Raw genomic sequence first — 15,444 nt, forward strand, 5'->3', positions numbered from 1 at the left:
CATTTCTTAAAGGTACTCTCACATGACAAGAGTCACACTCTCAAATAATAACTAATCCATGCCTGGGTGAATTCCGGTGCAGAGGGCCGGAGCATTACGGAGGCGTAGAGAATCGGGGGTCCAGCCCAGTAAAATGATGCAAATGGATTCAAGTGACCCATTTGCTTCATCCTACTGGTGCAGGGTGTGAACCTCCATGCTGGCACCAGCGGAGGACCGGAGCATTGCGATGGACATCAATGCCGTTTTGTGCCCGATACAAGATTCTCCACAGCATTGGGAACTCCGCTACCGATGGTGGATGGCGGAGAACCTACTGCACAGAGAACGGGGTAAGTACTGCTAAGGTTTTGGTAGCCCTTCTATGGCATCAAAAGTTCCTTCCAGGAAATTTGCATGTCACTGCAGCCTCCTGTCCAGAGGTAGCAGAAAGGTGACTCATGCAACTTACTCTGTTGTCTCTCATTAACTCCTTAACAATCTTCCAGTATGATCTGCATGCCCAGTGGAGATCCAGCTGGCATAATGTAAATTCAGCAATGTTACTGTGGTGCAGTGGTGAGCACTGCTGCCTCACAGCGCCAGGGACCCAAGTTCAATATAGACCTCGAGTGACTGTGTGGAGTTTGCACTTTCTCCCCGTGTCTGTGTGACTTTCCTCCTGGAGCTCTGGTTTCCTCTCACAGTCTAAAGGTGTGCAGATTAGGTGGATTGGCTATGAAATGAAAATTGCTTATTGTCACAAGTAGGCTTCAATGAAGTTACTGTGAAAAGCCCCTAGTCGCCACATTCCGGCGCCTGTCCGGGGAGGCTGGTACGGGAATCGAACCGTGCTGCTGGCCTGCTTGGTCTGCTTTAAAAGCCAGCGATTTAGCCGAGTGAGCTAATTGACCCTTACTGTCCGAAAGGTTAGGTGGGGTTACAGGGATGGAACAGGGTTGTGTGCCTCGGTGGAGTGCTCTTTCTGATGGTCGGCATGGACGTGATAGGCTGAATGGCCTCCTTCTCTACTATTGGCATTCTATGTTCTAACAAGCAGATTAGATGTCAATTACATTGAAATGCCGCTTTAAAAAATGATTAGGTTTTTCTAGATTTATTTAATTCTGTATTTCAGCATAATTATATATTACTGTTCATGCAAACATCGAGGAGACATATTGTCGGTGACATTTATGAGTTCTTGTAAAGTTTATGAGGCCCTTGCCATGAGTCCTAGCCAATGTAAATGCACTCATTTAAGATGTAGCCTTTTTTTTGTATTTCCCTCATGTCTCAAAATTTTAAAAGTAACTTTAAGGCTACAATGATTTGTTTCTTGAACTTTGGAAACCCATTGTTCTTCCAGTGTTCTGTTACCTGTGGGAAAGGAGTGCGTGCTCGCTACGTCAGCTGCAGAGATGCTCAGGGTGGCATTGCCGATGAATCGTTCTGTGCTCACTTGCCCCGCCCTCCTGAGGCGTCGATGTGCTTCAGTCCCTGTGGACAATGGCATGCTGGGGAGTGGTCATCTGTAAGTGATCCAGCTTATGACATTCGAGAACATTATTGGAAAGCCTGCGTGACATTTTATTACAGGCAGGTCAAAGCATCGACACATATATATATATAACCGTGACAATTAAAGGTACTATTCCACATTCCCATTGGGGAGGTTTCACTAGAGTTCTGGTGAGGGGATGGGGCCAACAATATTATCGCCCTGTCGTTGACACCATTTTCTTGGCTGGAGATTACACAATCACTGTCCTTTCCTCAAGAGTTTAATGGTTATAGAGGAACCTCAGGACACGTCAGGAAGAGGATGGAAAGGCTATTTTCAGCAGTAAAACATTTCTGATTTTAGGTGCCAACTCCTGGCCACCTTCACTGGGAAATCTATTAACCTGCTTTCATTCAGGACAATATATGTGAATGGTTGTGCTAATTTCTTTTCCCATTGCCTCCAAACATCCCTTTTCTTTCCTGCTCCTGAATGTGCTAAAATTAATGTTGCCGGGCTTTTGTTTCCTTTACCTTCTGCTCAAATGGTCATTCTCTATTACTGAGGCTTGGAGACGGCAACAGCTGGCTACATTACTTTGGAAGGCATCACAAACGAGCACAGTTACAGCCAGACAGAATGGGCATATGCAGTGGCAGCGGTTTCTGGGCAGTTTTCAGGAGCAAAAACCCTGAGTTAATGCTACTTTTTCTGGCTTAATGGCATTGAGGCCATTTGTAGTACTCTAAAGATTTCCGTTAACTCGGCCTAGATGAAGAATCGGACCTGCGAACTTCTGTGTATGGTTTAGTGTAGAATCTTAAGCATAGGAGGATGTTATTTGGTCCATCCCGCTAGCTCAGCCGGATCTTTGGAAGAGATACCAATTAGTCCCACTTCTCCCATTCTGTCCACATAGCTCTACACATTTCAAGTAGATATCCAAAGCCCTTTTCCTTCTGTATGTAAGAACTGAGCTGGAATAAAACTTGGGAACGATACACCAATCAACTTTACATCAGTGATTGGAAAAGTGCTGGAAGCTATTCTTTTAAAAAATTCTTACATGGGATGTGCTGGCTGGGCCAGCATTTGTTGGCCATCCCTAATTGCCCTTGAACTGAGTGGCTTGCTAGGCCATTTCAAGAGTCAACCACATTCCTGTGGGTCTCGAATCACATGTGGACCAGAACAGGTAAGGATGGCAGATTGCCTTCCCTAAAGGACATTTGTGAAACAGGACCGTTCATGGTCACCACTGGGATTTTGATTGCAGATTTTTATTGAATTCAAATTTCAACATCTGTCGTGGCAGGATTTGAACCCAGATCCCCAGAATGGTTTGCTTGGTCTATGGATTACTAGCCCAGTGACAATACCATAGAGATAAAAACATGATATTAAAAAAAGTCAATATATTATTCCAAAACTCATCCTTAACTAACCAGTAGAATTATTTGAAGAGGTAACAGAAAAAGTAGACACAGATAATGCTGGATTCTTGTATTTAAAAGGGCCTTGGGCAAAATCGGGATAAAGCTTAAGGCATGTGAAGTCAACGGACAAAGAATTGAACAGATGGCAGAACCAGCCAAAGAAATAGAAAGTGGAGAATCAGGGTAAAGGGTAGTTTGTAAAGAAATAGAACGTGGTGTTCACAGTTATTCAAATTTACACTAGTGTTTTGGATTTAGGGATAAGCAGCTCAATATCAAAATTTGCAGATGATACCAATAAACTGGGGATCAGAGCTAACATTGAAGAAGAATGCAGCATAATATGAAGGGACATTAGAGAATTTGCAGTTAAGTGGCAAATAAACTTTAACATAAATTAATGTGAGCTGATGTACTGCTTACGAATAAAACAAAAACATCACCTGTATCTCAGGAACTAAGAAAGTAAAAGGGGTAAAACAAAGTCATAAAGAAACAAAAAGCGGACAAACCACTGAGATTTATTTAAAGGGTTATAGATTTAAAAACTAGTAAATCTATGTTAGACCTGTTGCGGACCCTGGTCAGACTTTACTGGGTATACTATGCACAGTTCTGGCCTACATCCTATAAAAAAGACATCAAAGCCATGGGTAAAGTGCAAAAAGGATCTACAAGAATGTTTACCAGAACTAAACGATTACAGCTATTGGGACAGATTAAACGTGTTGGGGCTTTTGCTTTTAAGAAAGAAGGGCATGGTAGAGTCCTAATACAGGACGGAAAAATTATGAATGGGTTGGACAGGATAGAGTCTGAGACTTTTACTACTTATGAGAGAATCCAAATCCAGGGGCCATAAATGTAAAAATATGTCTTTTTATTAACAATTTTTTCATTTTTAACACTAACAATATAACCATAAAAACACAGATGTTAGAATTTACACAATAAAAGAAACACAACCAACTGTATGGATCATATCCAAGAAAACCTACCCACCCAAACATAAACAAACTCACCCCCCCCCCCCAAACAACTGACGGTAACTAACTTTTAAAAAAAGGAAAGGAATGGCTGCCACCTTGGGAAGAACCCCTCAATTGACCCCTTGACAGTGTATTTGAGATTCCCCAACTGCAAAATTCCAGGAGGTCGCCCAACCAGACCGAAGCTCTGGACGGAGTCGGATGACCTCCACCCACGCAGAACTCCGGGAGTCTATTAATGAGGGAAAGGAGAGAATATCCGCCTTCACCCCCATTCAGGGGGCCATAAATAAAGATAATTATGAACCAACTCAATGTGGAAATGAGGATTTGTTTCTTCACTCAGAGTAGTTAGAGCATGGTTGAAGGTGGGTTCGATATTTTCAAATGGAAACTAGACAAGTACATGAGAGTAAGGAATAGGTAATATATGTTAAAAAAACAAAGAGATGGAATTGGAGGTGGCTGCTGTGGAGTCCACAGAATGGGCACTTTCTGTGTGTGATTCTGTGAAAATTACTAAAGAATATGATTCCATCATCCATGCAGTGCATTGCAGATCATAACATTCACACAATATGGGAGCTCAGCTTTCTTTGTTAATGCACTGACGTTGATCATTGCTTCTTTCTTCCATTTACCTGCAGTGTTCTGCCAGCTGTGGTTCTGGGAGGATAACCCGTCAGGTTGTCTGCACAAGCTACCACCATCAAATCACAGAAGAGAGTGATTGCAGTGCCATGGAGAGGCCACCTCAGGAACAAGAATGCAGTATGCCCCCGTGCCCCCGGATATATCACCAACACGATTACCCTGCACACTTCCCACAGCATGACTATCCACAGCCCCATGTGGACTATCCCTCCCAGGATGTGACCAGTCAGAATATGTGGAACAGCCCATCAAGGGGAAGTCAGTGGAGGACAGGACCTTGGGGAGCAGTAAGTGATGTGCATAACTAAAAGGCACTTTGTTGAACCGAGTCGATCATCAGTTCTTTGTTTTTTCAAGAAGGCCCTCTGTGAAAAAAAAATGAAATTTTAAAACTGAGATTGATAGATTTTTTATCAGGGAAGGCCATTAGGGTTACGAAAGCAAAGTGAAAAACAGAGTTAAGGTACAGATCAGCAGGGCAGCGCGGTGGCACAGTGGTTAGCACTGCTGCCTCATGGTGTGTGCGGAGTCTGCACACCCTCCCCGTGTGTGCGTGGGTTTTCTCCGGGTGCTCCGGTTTCCTCCCACAGTCCAAAGATGTGCGGGTTAGGTGGATTGGCCATGATAAATTGCCCTTAGTGTTGGGTGGGGTTACTGGGTTATGGGGATAGGGTGGAGGTGTTAACCTTGGGTAGGGTGCTCTTTCCAAGAGCCGGGGCAGACTCGATGGGCTGAATGGCCTCCTTCTGCACTGTAAATTCTGTAAATTCTATGATGATGGTGCCGAGGTCCAGGTTCGATCCCGGCTCTGGGTCACTGACCGTGTGGAGCTTGCACATTCTCCCCGTGTTTGCGTTGGTTTAGCCTCCACAGCCCAAAGATGTGCAGCATAGGTAGATTGGCCACGCTAAATTGCCCCTTAATTGGAAAAAATGAATTGGGTACTCTAAATTTATTTAAAAATAAGATCCAGATCAGCTATGATCTAATTAATGGCGGAACAGGCTCAGGAAGCTGAATAGCCTATTCCTGTTTCAATGTAAACACAGTGCTGCAAGAAGCAAATGATCATGAGTTCTCAAATTATAAAGTCATCTCCAAAACTGGGTGTGCACAGAAATTGTCAGGCACTGCTTTTTCATTCACAATATCCAGTGTTGGATAAGTTTATACAAGCTGACCTCTGCCTAGAGATAGAGTCATAGAAAATGAAAACGGTTGGAAGGATTTTGGACCTTTTCTGAGCATCCTTGACCTATCCTGAATATTTCATTCACAGCTCTGGGACTAGGCATTTGGCCACCTGTCCCTAATATCTCTCTTGATTTCAACTTCTATGAAGTGCCTTAGATGTTTTACTATTTTAAAAGCACTATTTAGATCCTAGAATTTACAGTGCAGAAGGAGGCCATTCGGACCATCGAGTCTGCACCGGCCCTTGGAAAGAGCACCCAACTTAAGCCCACACATCCATCCTATCCCTGTAACCCAGTAACCCCACCAAATCTTTTGGACACTGAGGGTCAATTTAGCCTGGCCAATCTCCCTACCCTGCACATCTTAGGACTGTGGGAGGCAACCAGAGCACCCAGAGGAAACCCACGCAGACACGGGGAGAAAGTGCAAACTCCGCACAGTCACCCGAGGCCAGAATTGAACCGGGGACCCTGGAGCTGTGAGGCAGCAGTGCTAACCACTGTGGCACCCTGCCGCCAAAACACAGAACCACAAAGATAATAATCTCCAGATTACTAACTGAGTCACGAGCTATTTGGCACAGGGTCAATACGATTAAAGAGGTAAATGCATGCTCAAAGATTGGTGTGGGAGAAATGGGTTGAGTTCATGGGACATTGGCACCATTACTGGGGAAAGAGAGAGTTTTTCTATTTGGGCGGTCTGTAACTTGGACTTTAAACTAAATAGTGGGTGGGGTGGCATCAGTTGCGTGGAGATTTTTAAAATCAAAGTGTAAGGAGAAGGTAAGAGTGCAGGTTAATGATAAGGCTAATTGTTACCAGAAAGTAAAAGAAGGGACAGAACATGCGGACGCCATATTATATGAGGGAATCATAGAAGAGTAGGGAAAATTAATAATAGGACAAACTTAAATGCACATAACATTTAAAATAAAATGAATGCGTTAGCAGCGCAAATAGAGACAGTGGAGTATGGTTTAGTAGTTATTACTGAGACATGGTTACAAGGAGACCAGGTCTGAGAGTTGAATATCCAAAGATACTCAGTATTTCAGAAGATTAGACAGAAATGAAAAGGGGGTAGAGTAACTTTTATTAGTAAAGGAATGGATCAGTGGTGTAGTGAGAAATTATATAGGCACAGGAGATCAAGATGCAGAGTCACTCTGGGTAGAAATAAGAAATAGCAAGGGAAAGAAGTCCCTGGGTGGGAGTAATCTATAAATCCCTAATAATAGTTCTACAGTATAAACCAGGTAGTACTGAGGGCTTGTAAGAAAGGTACAACAATAATCGTGAGTGATTTTAATATGCATATAGAATGGGTTAATGAAATTGGCAAGGGTAGTCTTGAGGGAGAGTTCATAGAGTGTAATAGAGATTGTTTCCTGAAGCAATACGTTGTCAGACCAACTAGGGAGCAGGTGCTGTTTTGGATTTAGTATTGTGTAATGAGATGGGATTTATTAATGATCTTGTAGGACAGCATGGTGGCGCAGTGGTTAACACTGCAGCATCACGACGCCGATGACCCAGGTTCAATCCCGGCCCTGGGTCACTGTCTGTGTGGAGTTTGCACATTTTCCTCGTGTCTGTGTAGGTCTCCCCGCACCACCCAAAGATGTGTAGCGTAGGTGAATTGGCCACACGAAATTGCCTCTTCATTGGATAAAAATTGAATTTTAAAAATAATGATCTTGTAGTAAAGGATTCTCTCGGCAAGAATGATTATTGCATGCTTGAATTTCAAATTCAGCTTGAGGGCAATAAACTTGAGTCTCACACCAGTGTTCCGGTGTTACACCAAGGAAATTATATAGGCCTGAGTAACAGACTTGGCCATCGTGAACTGGGCAGAAAGTCTAAAAGTAGGACAGTTGATGAACAGTGGCACACATTTAAGGATATATTCATTTACTCCCAACTAAAATATATTCCAGAGAGGAAGAAAGATTGTAAGAGGGGGAAAATGTATCCATGACTAAGAAAGGAGGTTAAGGATAACGTCGGGCAAAAATTAAGGAATGCTGGGGGATTGGGAAACCTTTGAAGTCCCACAGAGGGTTACTAAAAGTCGAATATAAAGAGCAAAGGAAAATTCTGAAAAATTTAGCGAAAAATATAAGAACAATTAGTAAAAGATTCTGTAATAAGTATATAGAAAGGAAGGGAATAGCTAAAGTCAATGTTGGTCCCTTAGAGGACGAGACTGGGGAGTTAATAATAGGGAACACAGAAATGGCAGAGACACTAAATCAATATGTGCCTCGGTTTTCATGATGGAGGACACTAGAACCATCTCAATGTTAACAGGAAATGGAGATGTTTTGGAAAATGAGGAACTTAAGATAATCACCATCGCTAGGGAAAAGTAGTGAGCAAGCTATCGGGATTAAGGGCCGACTAGACCCCATGGCCTGGTGGCCAACATCTTCGGGTCTTAAAGGAAGTGGCAGCAGAGATAATGGCGGCATTAGTTATATTATTCCAAAATTCCTTGGATTCTGGAAAGGCCCCAGTGCATTGCAAAAAGGGTGATGTAATGTCCCTGTTCAAACCGGAAAAAGTCAGAAAGTCGGAAACTATTCGCCTGTTGTTGGGAAACTGTTGGAATTCATTATTAAGAAAGTAGTAATGGGACATTTGGAAAGTTAAAACACCATCCATCAGAGTCAGCATGGTTTTATGAAGGGTAAATCATGTTTGACTAACTTTCTGGAGTTCTTCGAAGATGTAACAAGCAAAGTGGATAATCGGGGTCCTGTAGACTTAGAAAGAAAAGAGTGGGGATGAATGGGTCTTTTTCTATTGATAAGCTGTACCCAGTGGTGTGCCACAGGGTTCAGTCCTCAGTCCCAAAGTATTAATGACTTGAATGCAGGTATAGAATATACCATAGCCAAATTTGTAGACAGCACTTAAACAGGGGGGAAAGCAAGTTGTAATGGGGAAATACCCATTGGTTTGGCAGATGGAATTTAATGTGGATAAGTGTGATATTATCCATTTTGGTTGCTGGAATAAAAAGGTCAACTTTTTATCTAAATAGAGAGGAACTTCAAAATGCTTCAGTGCAGAGGGATCTAGATGTCCCTGTGCATGAATTGCAGAAAGTTAGTTTGCAGGTGCAGAAGGTAGTAAGGAAGGCAAATCGACTTTTGGCATTCATTGCTAATGGAATAGAGTATTTCATTGAATTTACAGTGCAGAAGGAGGCCATTCGGCCCATCGAGTCTGCACCGGCTCTTGGAAAGAGCACCCTACCCAAGCCCACACCACCCTATCCCCATAACCCAGTAACCCCACTCAACCAATACTAAGGGCAATTTACTATGGCCAATCCACCTAACCTGCACATCTTTGGACTGTGGGAGGAAACCGGAGCACCCGGAGGAAACCCACGCACACACTGGGAGGGTGTGCAGACTCTGCACAGACAGTGACCCAGTCGGGGATCAAACCTGACACCCTGGAGCTGTGAAGCAATTGTGCTAACCACAATGCTACCGTGCTGCCCCACAAGGTAGCGAAGTGCTGTTGTAGTTGTAAAGTGCATTGGTGAGACAACATCTGGGGTAGTGCACACAGTTTTGATCCCCTTTTGAGAAAGGATGTAAATGCATTAGAGGCAGTTCAAAGAAGGTTCACTAGATTGATTCCAGGGTTGAAGTATTTGTCTTATGAAGAGAGATTGAGCAGTTTATACTCGCTGGAGTTCAGGAGCATAAGAGGAGATGTATTTGGGGTACATAAGATACTCGAGGGGATTGACAGGGTAGACATGGAGTGGATGTTTCCTCTTGTTGGACATTGTAAACTGAGAGGCCATAGTTTTAGGAAGGTAGATTTAAAACAGAAATAAGGAGGATTTACTTCATTCGAAGGGCTGTGAATCAGTGGAATTCCGTACCCCAGAGTGCAATGGATGTTGGAAAACTAAACTAATTTAACAAATTATAGGTTTTTAATGAGTAGCGGGATGAAAAGTTATGGGGAACAGGTCGGAAGGTGGAGATGAGGCCGAAATCAGGTCAACCATGATCGTGTTGAATGGTGGAGCAGGCACGAGGGGTTGAATTGTCTACTCCTTCTCCTAGGCATTGTGTAGTAGTTCTTGTTGTCAATCTGTTTCCCAATTTTTTATTTTACAAATTCACAATACTCAATTATTTTTCTCCAACTAAAGGGCAATTTAGTGTGTCCAATCCACCTAACCTGCACATCTTTGTGTTGTGGGAATGAAACCAACGTAGACAAGGGGAGAATGTGCAAACTCCGCACGGACAGTGACCCAGGGCCGGGATTCAAACCCGGGTCCTCAGCACCGTAGGAAGCAGTGCTAACCATTGTGCCACCATGCTGCCCTGTCCTTTTCCCAATTTGCCATGCATTAACTAGTTGACTAAAGAGTTTGTAAGGACGATAAAGCATATTCAATATTTGCTCTTCAAAACCACTTTATAATGAATCAACAATACTGAGTAACAGAAAATATCTCCATATGTGTTTCCATGAGAGGATAATTCCTTAAGTTCATACTAATGGTGAGAAGCCCCACTGCCATTCCAAATATCCAGAAGTGGGAGGTGTACTGTTAGTTTTTGAGTGGGAAATCATGGATAGAGTATGCCACATTTCCATGATGCACAGATCGGCCGATTTGTGTTCGCTCTATCTGCCGAAAACATAAAAATAACATACTAATTGTTTTACAATGTCTACGATCAGGTCAGGAATCTTAAGTCTATTTGGAGTAAGAATTCACCTGATCCTAATCCTACCCCCCCCCCCCCCCCCCCCCCCCCCCCCCCGCAACGGATAGCACGGAAGCACAGTGGTTAGCACAGTTGCTTCACAGCTCTAGGGTCCCTGGTTCGATCCCCTGCTTGGATCACTGACTGTGCGGAGTCTGCACATTCTCCCCGTGTCTGTGTCGTTTCCTTCGGGTGCTCCGGTTTCCTCCCACAGCCCAAAGATGTGCAGGTTAGGTGGATTGGCCATGCTAAATTGCCCATAGTGTCCAAAAAGCTTCGATAGGTTACTGGGTTGTGGGGATAGGGTGGAGGTGTGGGCTTATGTAGGGTGCTCTTTCAAGGGCTGCAGACCCGATGGGCCGAATGGCCTCCTTCTGCACTGTAATTCCATGATTCTATGCTGTCAGAGAACTCAGCCATTGACTTAAAACCCTAAACTTAAATGGTTTTCCAGAGATACTTATTGACAAACAATATTTTAGTGCTCTAGCACTTGCACAGGTGGATTTCAGCGTCGAGTGGTTGTCTGCCAAGATGCAGAAGGACGCACAGCCAACTACTGTGACGAGAGAGCAAAACCTGCAGAGACCAGGCATTGCGACGCTGGAACCTGTCCTCATTGGAATTACGGGAACTGGGGCGAGGTACATATTCTGAGAATTGAATTGCATTTTCTAGAATTTACACCAAATCCTTTCAGTTCTGTGTCAAAGTACTATTTATTTACAGTTTAAGTTTTTTGAGTGTGACTTTTCATGAACAGTACAATTGATCTCAATTGGCACATGGTTATCCTAAATATTACCCTTTCATTCTGCCCTTGTGCTTGGTACTTGTGTTGTTGAGGCCAAGGAGCTGGAGCAATGGACTAGAAATGAGTCATGTTCCCCCACATAGATTTGACTCCCACAAACTAATTGTAATGTTTGGCTGCTCACTACCCAAACCCATTCACGTCTGCATTTAAGAAATCACTAAAATGTTCTTACCGACGCTTCAGTCAGTTGATATAATGTGGACATTTGTTTGTGCCTTCTGCTTTTAAACAGCTAAACAACGAGGACACTTGTTATTCTAAAAAATCTCCTATTCAGTTCACTTGCTTGCTATTCTATTGATGACATCGATGGTCTCTTCAGTGGATTCTACGCACAACACCATCTTAGTTATGAAGGCAGATATCCTGGCACCAATCTGTCTGAGCCATGATTTTCTCAGACGATCAAAGCTTTAAAATGGTTGGGTTACACAATCATGAAGTAGTCTTCAGATTCCTTGACCCTAAAAGTTCTGGAATTCCTTCCCCAACCATCAAAACACTTCTTGAATCTGTTTGACCAAGCCTTTAGTCATCCATCCTGTAATGTTCTTGTCAGATGGCCTGATTTATTACAAGAACATTTGTAGTTAATGCTATAAACAATTTATTAACTTTAACTGTGAGGAAACTCTGTACAAGAGAACAAATGGAAAACAGTAAAATGATGCACAAGCAGCCTCTCTCTTTGACTTCCTCCAGCCAGTCTGAGGGGGTCAGCTGACTAACATTCACTTGTATACTCGTGAGACTCCTGGTGGTCAGTCAGTGAATTACAACAAAACCATGATATCGCTACACATCCTAATATCTCCTTGGGTGGCTCTTGTCAATGTATTTGTTTGATAAGGCCTCCATTGGAAAGTTTTACAAATTTAAAGGAGCTTGTATAGATTTTGGTTGTTTGCGTTGATGATGTGTGTTGTGTGTGAAAGAACCGCAGAATCTAATATTCATCTTTTTGCATTATTCCCTCAAAGCCGGTATTTGGTGATTGCAACATTTTTTTTCCAAGCATTAAAAAAAGTTGCTGACTTCACAACAAAATTCTATAACCAGAAAGCCCGTAGTGAGCCAATAAAGTTCCAGGACTAATGGCTGATTGAAGTGTATTAAAGGTCATGCAGACTTGGCTACATGTTATGAGTTTAGCCTGTTGTGATACTTGCGATCGCATCCCATTTGGCTGCAGTTGCCAGTTAACCTATTGTATGCCCAGGTCTCATTATGGTTTCTGATTGCTGTGCAGTGTACACAACCATGCGATGGTGGAACAAGAACGCGATTGGTTATCTGCCAACTGCCACATGGGCAAAGACTGAGTGACCAAAACTGCGACATCTTGGAAAAGCCTCCTGATAGGGAACAGTGCAACATGCATCCTTGCCCTGGTGGAGTTTCATGGCATCGAGAACCATGGATTTCGGTACGATAGTATTCTTTCTCTTTTTCTCTTGTGTTTGTATGAATCTATTCAAAATCATAGTACATTTGTGCTGAGTTGCAGCGAGATGTAATTAATTTTGTTCCTGAATGTAACATAAGCAATAGCCAAACAAGTAAATGTTTATGAGGAGAAGGGAGGAGGTAGAAGGCAAACTGTTGCCAGGGATACAGTTCATGTAGCTGTCCCATTTTCAGGTCAAGAATTAAATTGGTGCTTCATGATGAATAAAAGGCATTATTAAAGTCCTGTTAACGAACAGCCTTTGAAGAATTTGGCATCAATAGCCACATATGGCTAATTATAGAGCTAAATAGCTGGCTGGTTTTAGATGTAGAATGAAAGCATTTTTATACTAGAAAAAATAATGGTATTGTATAACTTGTTTTCCATCGGTTTCACTTGGTTAATGATTACCCTGTAATCACCGTGAATAATTTGTAAATTTGTGTATAGGGAGTTCTTTATTAATAGCAATGGATCAAAACAGCAACACATGGAAACAAGATCATTTGTATAATAGTGTAATTTTGTACAGCCTGTATCTTTAATGTTTGTTTTAACTATGAATGCAACGAGGAAACTCTTTGTTATGCACATTTTTTAATGCTATTTTTTTGACGGGTGCTGTTAATATCCACAGACATACTTTAGGGTCTGTATGCAAAAAAAGCAAGAAGAACAAAAATTGCACAATGGAAATGATGTGGGATTTGCTGTAATAAACCCTCTTCTCATTTCAGAATCTAATGCAATGTATAACAAATACAGATTGTATGTGGATGGCAGAATATTATTAAAGTAACTTAGCTTTATTATCTTACATATGTAAAATACATCACATGGAAGATGAGTATTTATCTCATTATTGATGAACACTCTTTAAGTTCACCAAGGAGTTGGTATCCATTCTTTGGACCTGTTCCTTGCTGGGGTCACCCAGTCACAGTTGGCGGATGCGCCAGTAGTGTCGGAGGCAATATGGGCAGTGGCCCGTATAACTACATGAGGAAAGCTGTAAACATCACAGGTACAAAAGTACCTGATATTTGAGGGCATTTGATTCATTGAATTGAAGAGAATCAAACCAGCGCTGTAGAGACTATTCTTTTTAACTACATTGGAAATGACTTGCTGACTGCGAGTTTCATTGTAGTTACTTATTTGTAGCATTTAACAGATGATTACCTCAAAACATGCTGATCCAGGTGCAATAGAACAAATTGCAAAATACCTCCATTCACTTTCGTGGTGATGCAGCTTTTGATACTTAATTTGTTGGCAACATTCTGAAAAATTTTAACATATCTTTGTGCTTCGGGTCGACACTCAACACTGCAGTGCTTCGGATTTCTACAGATTACAGGCAACTGATCCTTTCATTCAACTAATTGGAAATGTTGCAAAACTTTTCTTTTCCTATTTTGCCTTTTAAGGTATATAGTTATAATGCCAGCATTGCATATTTATTTATACAGATGACAGGAAAGCAGTTGGATAATCATTCATTTGGCTTGTTTATATTGGTGACATTGGTAAAGTCACTCTGTGCTATGGTTGCGGAAAGTTTCTTTTACTGACAACTCAAAACTTTATCTTGGTGGTCAATGTGTCGTTAACTTTTAACTATGACCAAATAAAATGCATTAAAAAATGCTTCAGGTTTGCTGTATTTCTCAAACTTCGATTCTCTAAATGAATTGACTACATTTTTAAGTCAAGGGTTAATATGTTTACTTAGGGCGGGTTTTACTGAGCAACCCGCTATGTGTTTTTCAGCAGCGGTGGGATTTTCTGCTCCCGCTGTTGTCAATGGGATTTCCCGCTGACCACTCCTCGTCGCCGGGAAACCCGTGCGCCATTGGTGGGACAGGAATATTCCGCCGGTGTGAATAGTGGTAAATTCTACCCTTAATCTTTGATTCGGTTCCTTCCCAAACAGATAATTAAAAAAAAATCCTGACTGCCCCTTATCCTGAATATAACTATCTGACCCCTGTTCAGGATCCCTTTAAGTCAGTCAGTTTAATGTTAATTTCTAATCTCTATTTCTTCATATATCCAATTTAAGTCCTCTTCCCTCACAGCAATACAATTGCCATCCCTCATCAGAGTGAGCAGAAGATATCACCGTGTGCTTGGACTTTGATCGTGAAATCAGAATGTTGGAGCCCTTTAAGGACATTGAGAGCCCGGTTTAAATTCACTGGGACGGTTCAGAGATGTTTGCTGCATTGAAACTGACCTCTCATTACCCATTCATAGGCCAGCATTGTAAAGGGCATGCAGGACTCAGGCAGATTATTTTATTCCCCTTGAATGTGGGAAGAAGTTTAGTAATATGCAGCAGCAGCAGTAGCGACCTTCATACGCTGGAGAAGAATATCAGTAAAAGCTTGGCCGAAGTATGTGCCAATCTTTAGTTAACTGAAATCAAGGGGGATGTAGTTGGGTAACCATCAAAAGTCACACTTTTTCTCCTCTCAATCAAGATAAGAACCAAAAATATCTGCTCAAAGTACTCCAAGAAAGGACACCATTTTCATTAAAATAATTTTGACCAACCTTTCTAATTATTTGCTTCCACACATGATATAGATTCTGTCATTGTAGCTCTTGTTTTTGGTGTGTTTACGGTGAAAATGATGTGACACCCTCCTCACTCACT

General features: G+C 42.1%; 1 protein-coding gene across 1 annotated transcript in view; it reads left to right on the plus strand.

The window, feature by feature from the left end:
• LOC119954733 (A disintegrin and metalloproteinase with thrombospondin motifs 20-like) overlaps positions 1 to 15,444 on the plus strand; it is a 469,933-nt gene that overhangs the window by 283,040 nt on the left and 171,449 nt on the right. The window contains exons 25-28 of the mRNA XM_038780255.1: positions 1,349 to 1,513; positions 4,556 to 4,849; positions 10,998 to 11,159; positions 12,582 to 12,758. Of these exons, the coding sequence (XP_038636183.1) occupies positions 1,349 to 1,513; positions 4,556 to 4,849; positions 10,998 to 11,159; positions 12,582 to 12,758 (798 nt within the window). The remainder of the gene's footprint in view (positions 1 to 1,348; positions 1,514 to 4,555; positions 4,850 to 10,997; positions 11,160 to 12,581; positions 12,759 to 15,444) is intronic.

The sequence above is a fragment of the Scyliorhinus canicula genome, chromosome 20 (assembly GCF_902713615.1).
Source record: "Scyliorhinus canicula chromosome 20, sScyCan1.1, whole genome shotgun sequence".
In the NCBI taxonomy this organism is placed as follows: Eukaryota; Metazoa; Chordata; class Chondrichthyes; order Carcharhiniformes; family Scyliorhinidae; genus Scyliorhinus; species Scyliorhinus canicula.